The sequence below is a fragment of the Mesitornis unicolor genome, unplaced genomic scaffold (genome assembly GCF_000695765.1).
Source record: "Mesitornis unicolor isolate BGI_N332 unplaced genomic scaffold, ASM69576v1 scaffold29818, whole genome shotgun sequence".
Taxonomy (NCBI): Eukaryota; Metazoa; Chordata; class Aves; order Mesitornithiformes; family Mesitornithidae; genus Mesitornis; species Mesitornis unicolor.
Genome location: NW_010204364.1, coordinates 347 through 9,149, shown reverse-complemented (window position 1 = coordinate 9,149; position 8,803 = coordinate 347). Strand labels below are relative to the sequence as shown.

The window sequence follows — 8,803 nt, the reverse complement described above, 5'->3', positions numbered from 1 at the left end:
AACTCCTAATATTCTGTGATTCTGTAATTTAGAAGCACAGAGTTGGCAATGCCTCTACTGTTAATTATCGCCAAAGAAAATGCCTGTATTATAGTTACCCTCTGAACAGGAAAGCTAGCAGTGGCCCAGCAAGATCCAGTCTTTTGTTGCCATAATGATCTCTGTCATCAAGCTCTCTTCTTCCCAGAGCTGCCAGCAACAATCTATGAACCATATACCTAAGCAAATAAGATAAGTTTGTTTTAAACTGACAGTAGACAGAACAAAGATTACATGCTTTCATAGATAAATCAATGAACTGTTTCCTAAAGACTGTCCATTCTAGATTTTTAGGATACTGAAATACTGAGGTTCGAGAGTATCCAGAACACTGAGAATCCAGAATTCTGAGGTTAAAAACAAATTTTCATTCAGTGTGTTCTTTCAGTCATATGCATATATGCGAACAAAATCTGTATTCGTGGTCCATTTGCAGGTGGGTGACAGAAAATGCTGACATACCCTAGAAAATAGGCCTTTTTGGTTTCACAGAAGTCACTGACACCAACATGTGGAAGCATTTCTTTCTGCAAGACTTCCTTGGCGTACTTGATTCTCTTTTCTTTGGTGACACCTGGCTTTGCACCTCTTGATCCAATGAAGTTCAGAGCAACATTTTGCTCCTGAATGACAAACGCTTCATCCAGAGAAGGTTTGACCTAATGCACAAAATACAGCAAAATCCTGTAGCATCCAGTGCCTGTTGGGGTTGAAGCACACTACGTAACAGTTTGCTGATTATTCTTTTCAGGAAATGCTAATTACTGATCCAGTACTTTCTGGCATTACCATAGCAGCTCTTTCAAGAGCTACTTGTAAAACAGTAATAGAGCACACAGAAAGCACATAAAAATAGTTTAGACTTCAGAAAACAGTTCTCATGTACATTCTAGGCCTGTTGCTGTTTCAGGTATAAATTGGAATTTACAATTAAAGTCAACAGCAGCAGGATAAGACCCTGCCTCTCCAAATGCATATTAACTCTCAAATTTCTATAGTACCCTGTTCATTTAAAGTACTCATTAGAATAGGTTCAGGCAGAGAACTTTTGACTTTTCTAACAGACAACCCACAAAAAAAATAAAGCAATAAATCACCACTGGAAAATTAACAATACTTTGAATGATGATTAGCCACATCTACACATCACCAAATGTTAAGACAGGAAATAACTTTTATATGTGTTACCATTTCCATCATTTCTGGATCTTCAAAATCATAAATGATGTGCTCTAAAATGTCCCTGTCGGACACAAAGCCTAGTGCACGAAAGACAATGATGATGGGGACTTCTTGTTTGATATATGGCAAGGTTGCTACAATGCGCTGACCAATAGCACTCTTCTTTGCACCCTGAAAAAATAGGGAAAAACATTCATTAGTCTTAAATTACCTTGCCTTTAAATAAAAATCTGTCTGGATTTCGATTATACACCATAAGCATACTTATTCAAACACTACAGGAAACTACGACTTCTCAGCAGGCCAACTAAACAGCACTTCCTTCCTCTCACAGATGGCACAATTAAATGTTAAATATGAATTAATATGTGGTCTGCAAAACACATCTAAACACTAGCTTGGTCATCAGCAATTAAAAGGTCCCCACTCCTATTCTTGTCCTTTGTCAAAAAACAGGATGCAGCTTGTTTGGATTTTCTAACAACTCATTTACAGTAATTCTAAAATTATTTTTTATCCTTGCCCTAAAAGCTGCCACAAACTGAGTGTTCATTTCAATCCTCAAATTATTTTTCCCAGAGCCAGGCATAATCTTTGTCAAACAGAATATATTTTCATTTAATTTTACCATCTTTACAACTTACATCAAAAGAAATTTCTTCTCAAAACTCCAAAAATAAATGACATGAAGAGACATGACAGTAACAAAACTCCTAAAACAATCTTTATTGTAAGCCCTAGAGCTGGGGTTGTTACTGCTTAGGCATACCTGCCCACCTCTGGCCAGCATGCTAACCCATATAGTACTCGTTGGTCGAGAGGAATTTTCCAGACAAGATCTGCACTCTCCTGTGTAGGCGTACTTCGAATCTTTCTTTGCAAACACATACACTGTGTTTGTAGCCATTTTCTCTTGAGCAATCAGAACCTGTGTTAGAAACAAGAACATGAGTAAATAAGGGATAAAAGGGCATGCTGAAAGTAACAGGCACAGTGTGTTTCTACTGTTCCTTCAGGTGCCTTAACTTCAAGAGCACTGCACAGCATTAAGTCAGTTTGCCAAATTCAGTTGGATTACACTCTACATTTTAAAAATACACTATTAAGAAAAACATGCACCTAGTTAAGACACAGTAACCAAAAGACTCCGAGAACACTATGATCTGCTAGCTGTGACGAGACATTCCTGTTAGCTCTAGGCACAACACTGATAAAGCAAGCATTTCACTATTTATCTCCAAGGCCAATGCACAACAGACATTTAAATTTGAATGCCAACTCCGACAGTTAAAGCCAGATTTTTTTTTCCAATAAAAATATAACTCTATTTCTTTTGCTGTGTTTGCCCAGATGTCAGTTACAAAAACCTCTCAGTTTCATTAGTGAGGCACAAACATGGTAAAGATTTTATTTGCTAAAGCTAAATCCACACCAGTGGAGGGAAGAACCTATTCTTATCATAAAATGCACCTATGCAGTTGTGAACAAACTGGAGGAGACTCTGAGTGAAGAAGTATCTCATTTTAGACTGCATGCCACTCTGCAATGTTGAAAATGGGAAGGAAAATATCTAAAGTACTTAGTGGCATTCAGTACAAAACAGATTATGGAATTGAAGAAGTGAAATGTGCCTTAGAGAAGAAGAGGTGGCTTAACAGAGGACTAGAAGCCCATCTTTCTACAAGATCACAAGTGCCCACAGTAATTGCGACATACTGGAATAAAGGTGCTTATGCTCCTAGCAAAGCATATAGAAACAAGTAACAGAACTTTCAGTGTCTGTAAAGATGGCTGTGCAAGGTATAATCCTTTACCTTTTCTGATCCGTTAATGATAAAGTAGCCACCAGGATCAAGCGGACACTCGTTCAGTTCACAAAGATCACGGTCAGTTAGGCCATTCAGCAAACAGTATGTTGAACGTAACATAATAGGAATTTTTCCTATAAAGGTTTTCTGATGCTGTGTCTGTAACTGATCCTCCCCTTCCTTAATAACTGTTTTAGTTATATCCACATACAAGGGGGCTGAATACCTACAGAATAAAAACACCATTGTGTTATCTGTCAGTTATTACTCAAGATTATACAGAAGGATAACGACTGCAGTTATTCAAACACTCACTGTTAATATTAACCATTATTACCAAATCATCAATCATCGTCTGAATTTAACAACTAGACATGGAAACTGAAATAGAGCAGTAATGACAACATTTTCAAGGCACTAATAAATTGAGAAAGACTATCAATTAATAATGCAGAGACAGTCCTTCCTTGTGTTTATCCACTACGGAGTTTGTTCTTACGTAAGGTTTCTCAGTCTGGCTTCATTTGGCATCATGGGTGAGGGTGCTCCATCTCTTTCCCAATGCGTAGGTTTGGAGAGGTAGATTTGTTCAAACTTCAACAGATACCGAGGCTGGAAAACAAGAAGAGATTCACCTGTAATGGAAGAAATACCTATTTGGGTTGTTCAAGACGGCCCTAGAGCTTAATACCCAACACTGCTACATGTCCTCAGCTCAAGGTATAGGAAGAATCCCTCTTCAGAAGACTGGATCATAAAAATACGCAAAAACTTTCAATAATTTCTAAACAACTCATTAATTAAAAAAAAAGGAAGAAACTGAAGGGTCAAAACTATTGATAAGAGAAAAATAAATTACCCAAGTAGGTCTTCCAATAAAATAGCTAACAAACTCAAAATCTGCCAAAACGTTAACAAATAGAATATGCCTTACATATGCCTACTTATATAGTTATTTCCCTCTTCAGAAGACTGGATCATAAAAATACGCAAAAACTTTCAATAATTTCTAAACAACTCATTAATTAAAAAAAAAGGAGGAAACTGAAGGGTCAAAACTATTGATAAGAGAAAAATAAATTAACCGAGTTGGTCCTCCGATAAAATAGCGAACAAATTCAAAATCTGCCAAAACATTAACAAATAGAATATGCCTTCTTAGATAGTTATTGTTTATGTAACTTTAGATAAAAATGCTAGTTTTACGATGCAAAAGTGTGAATCTGCTTCAACACATACAATGAGAGAGCTGACAAATCAAACAAGGTGTGAGTTTTTGTAAAGCTTTGCTCCCACGCATAAAATGTTACATTAGAGCTTTGCTTTAGTTCCACAAAACTTCATGTGTTACAGTGAAACCACAGGCATGAAAGGACTGTACAACTCTCAGGATCTTCATTTTGCTCTGAGAGCCACTCGCCCCTCAAAATGCTACTGTAATGAGGTTTACAGCATTCAGTTCACTTAAATCAAAAGCCCTGCATTTAAAATAAATGGCTAACAGTTTTAAAACTATATTCTTAAAGTGTATTTGTCTATCTGGTAGGGGAAGCTAGAACTTAAAAGCAAGCAAGCAGCTACACAAAAATCACTTTGTTCAAGTGTTTTGCATGTCATATGTCAGAGGCAACTTGGCTTTTGGCCTCCTTGCATGCAAAAGGACCTAGAGATGAGCTACTCTACTCACAGAGTTCCTTCACAGACCAAACAGAGAAACACAAGCAAACCATCAGGCCTGCATGTTTACAAGTTGACAGGCTTGTTGCCTTTCCTCAAGTTGCTATTTTCCACCGTGTCCCTCTGCAAAACAGAGGCTAATGCAAATAAAGGCAGTGCTGCCACCCCAACTAAGCACCTGTCTAGAAGCCAGCCATAAAGACTCTGTTGTAGCACGCTACTGAAGCAACATTTACTCTAGTAGAGCAAGCTCCAATGCAGAGGAAGAAAAAGACAGTTAATGGTTTATGTTGCATGTGGTTTTAGCCTTTCTAAAATATATTTTCAAAGTCCTCATATTCAGCCCTTTCCTTGGGCTCAATATTAAAGACAAAGGTGCAAATTATCCATGCCATACATTTTGTCTCACACAGTCACAGCAACTGCCTTTTTAACATCTGTGCGAGGTGGTTTTGTTTCCTTTAGAGATTAAACAGATTATTCCATCAATTTGCCAAAAAACCCACAGCTTTCAGACAAACTTAAGTGTCATATCTGCTCTATCCACAAGATAAATGAATAACTAGACTTCTGTATTCATGATATTCTCTCTCTTAGTTAATACTAACCAAAACTGCTACTGGAGAAGGATAACTGTTACCAATAACTGAAAACACAGCAAGTTCCAACCCAGTTCCTAGGATGACTCCATAGGATCAGTAAACAAAGTAAGACTTGAATTATTGGAAAGGACCTGAAAACAAATTTGATTTTGGAAAGGCACAAAAGCGTCCTACTGTAGTAGGTGGAAGAGCCTTGTTGGCAAACATTTCGAAGGTCAAAAAAAATTCTCTAACCCTAATTCTTACCTAAAGAAACACCTTATTCCTAGGCTTGCAGCAGCAGCCATGTATAGTACCAAGTTTTCCAAGTTCTCATGCAAGCGCTCTGAAGGAGAACACATTTTACCATAACTGCTATCTTTCAGCATGGTTGGTAAACCCTCTGATGAGCTACAAATTGCCTTCAAAATGTGAGGCTGAGAAGTGGTGGGTGAAAGAAACAAAAAGTCAAATTAGACGAATACACCCAGGCTCCTTAAATTAATCCAGTATCTTCACATGAGGCAAGAGCTTCTTCTAAGTGACTGCACTTCCTGAAACTAATGGCATGTTTCTCCAGACAGTGTTTATTTCTACAACTGATAGTGCTTGATGTTTATAGTTACTATTAGGTATGGTATGTAAATATGGCTCTTGCTTATACTTGTGTCTATGGAGACCAAGGCCACTGCCACATCATGGGTGCCATACTGAAGTGTTTTAAGCGAGGTGTTGCAAGAGCTTGCCTGGAAGTGACTCCGAAGGAAAAAGCAAGTTTCCTTTATCTCATCTATAGACCTACTCCTAAAAACTTTAATTTGATAAATAAGAATAAGAAACTAATCTCTGAGAAAGCAAAATACTACATTTTGGGCAAAAATAAGCCAGGCACATACCATGCTTGTGATTTGAACTTTAATTATGTACAGCACATAGTGAGTGATAGCAGGGGAACAAATCACTTATGGAACAGGCATCACAACACATAAGGGACACAGATGAAAGCACCACAGCCACTGTAGAAGCAGCACATTCACTGCAGAAGATCCATCACACAGCACAGACCTTAGACGTCTAATTTCTCCTCTGGCGAACATTGGTGCCAATGGAAGATGATGAGCAACAGCATCCTTTGAAAATCTGAATCTAACTTTGGCCAAAGAAAGCTAACAGGCAACTTTTCAGCCAGATACCTTTCTTGCCATGGTAAAGCTACTGAAAGTCAAAATCTCATCAAAACACTTTTGGTTTGCTTTTGGTTATCTGCCTTGCTCTACTACATCTCTGTCAGTGCAGTTTCATACAGTAACTGAATTATTCTTGGTCATTTCTCAACTAACAATTTATCCAGCAGGAGAGAGTAATTGTAGAAGAGGGAAATTCAAATCCATGAATAACAAAGCTCTTGCAGGTGTTTCTGAGCCATAAACATGTCTGTCTGGAAACTTGGCCATGTACCTCATAGACCTTAAAGAGTTCATACCTCTGTCCTACTGACTGCATGAGCAGTGTCATAACTCAGATGTATTTCCCTCTCTTGAGATGGGAGCTGAATAAAACCCACCTAAAATAATTCTGCATTGTAAAAACACACGACCTCTGCCAGGGTTCTTCACTTACCGGCTCTTCCACTTCTCCTGTGGCATGCTGGGCTTCAGCTTGTAAATCAATTGGTGGAGCATCTTCAACAATTCTCTGCACAGACATCTGAATAAACTCGTCAAAAGAATCCAGCTGTTGCCTGACTAAACCCTTTTCATCAAAATAGGAGCTAAAAAGAAATAAAAGGCATTAATGAACAAGAGATTCTAATTAAATTAATGGACTTCATACATCAACAAGCTTAAGATGTGTTTATTACAAAACCTTCAAAAGCCAAGAAATACACTACAGAATCAAACACATTCACTTTTCCCAAGGCATGAGTTTCAAACATGGATGCTCAAAAAGGCTGAACAATTCTCTCAGTGTTTGAAGGCACAGACACTACAGAGTGACAGATTTGCTGCCACCTCTTGGCTAAGCCATGACTGTACACACAGTCTTCCTTAAATCGGAATGGAAAAATGATTACTGAAACTACAGCAAAACTGGCTTCAGTTGAAGTTTTCAACAATGCATGTAAACTACTTTGCTTTAACTAATTTTCCAAGCTGCAGCAAACTGGTAATTAATTCCACACTACTCCACTCCTTCACAGTTACAAGAAGCTGCAGGTCCTGGATGTTCATGTCTTGCTAGAAAATCACTAACATGGCAAAATACCCAACTACTGACTTCCTAACACCAGTATTAGGTTGATAATAGTGAGCAAAATCATGTGCTTAATATAGAATCAAAATCACTTCTTACTTCATTCAGTTTACCTCACTGGGCTTCTAAATCCCTAATGACAATTCTACTGTTTCTGCTTAAAGCCCTTCTGCTCTGAAATAAAAACAGATAGTGATAGTAAACCCCAGTATTAATAGCAATATTAATATAAAGTACACACCACCATACTCAGCTGATACAGTGGTCACAATGAGTGGTGGAGTAGGCCTCAGGAGAAGAATGACGGCAAGACTCTCCAGGGATGGCAACCATCGAAGAAAGAGGGCAATCACCAGCAAACTCCCCAACTTACAGTGCACGTAACATTTATGGTATGGAATAATTCTGTTGGCCAGGCTGGGTCAGCTGCCCTGGCTTTTGCTCCCCCTGGCACCCTCTCCCTTCTGCACCTGGCTAGCTCAAAACTGCTACAGACCTTATCACTACATACCAGTGCTGGCCTGAAACTATAATACAATGCCTTATTAACTTTGTTTCCACTTAATCAAGTACTATAGTCTTTGCAAAAATGCCACTTTCCTTAAAAGAAAACTGATTATTTTATTTTATCCCAGTGAAACCAGGACAACTAAGAGCACATATCACAGAATCACAGCATGGTAGAGGTTGGAAGGGACCTCTGGAGATCACCCAGTCCAACCCTGCTGCCAGAGCAGGATCACCCAAAAATCACACAGGAACACATGAAGGAAAGTTTTGAATGCTTCCAGAGAAAGAAACTCCACAATCTCTCTGAGCAGCCTGTGCCAGTGCTCTGGTACCCTCACAGTAAAGAAGTTTTTCCTTAGGTTTAGGTTGAACCCCCTGCATTCCAGTTTGTGACCACTGCCCCTTGTCTTGTGGCTCGGCACAACCAGGAAGAGTCTGGTCCCATCCTTCTGACACCCACCCTTCAGATATTGATAAGCATTAATGAGATCTGCCCTCAATCTCCTCCACGCTAAACAGCCCCAGCTCTCAGCCTTTCCTCGTACACTGAGGTGTGAAGAACAGAGATTTAAAAAGTCACCTAATAACGATCCAGCAGGCTTCTTGCCACAAGTCGGGGGTGATTTCATCATCGTCTTCATCATATTGCATATCTGTCGAGAAAGCACGACATTTAGACCATGTTCAAATAACCCCTGGGGTCCCTCCCCGCCTGCTGGGGGTGCAACACGGGGATCTGAGGGACCCTACGGC

General features: G+C 39.0%; 1 protein-coding gene across 1 annotated transcript; it reads right to left on the bottom strand.

Annotated features, from left to right (window-relative positions):
- Nucleotides 1–98: 98 nt before the first annotated feature.
- Nucleotides 99–8,701, bottom strand: LOC104545818 (DNA-directed RNA polymerase II subunit RPB2-like; the record flags this gene model as incomplete). The annotated part of the gene is made up of 8 exons (XM_010191039.1): nucleotides 8,631–8,701; nucleotides 6,908–7,058; nucleotides 3,529–3,641; nucleotides 3,036–3,255; nucleotides 1,991–2,149; nucleotides 1,228–1,392; nucleotides 502–698; nucleotides 99–218 (listed from the first exon to the last, which is right to left on the bottom strand). Coding segments are annotated over exons 1-8 (1,196 nt in total), but the record flags the coding sequence as incomplete, so codon positions are not given.
- Between the last annotated feature and the right edge of the window lie 102 nt (nucleotides 8,702–8,803).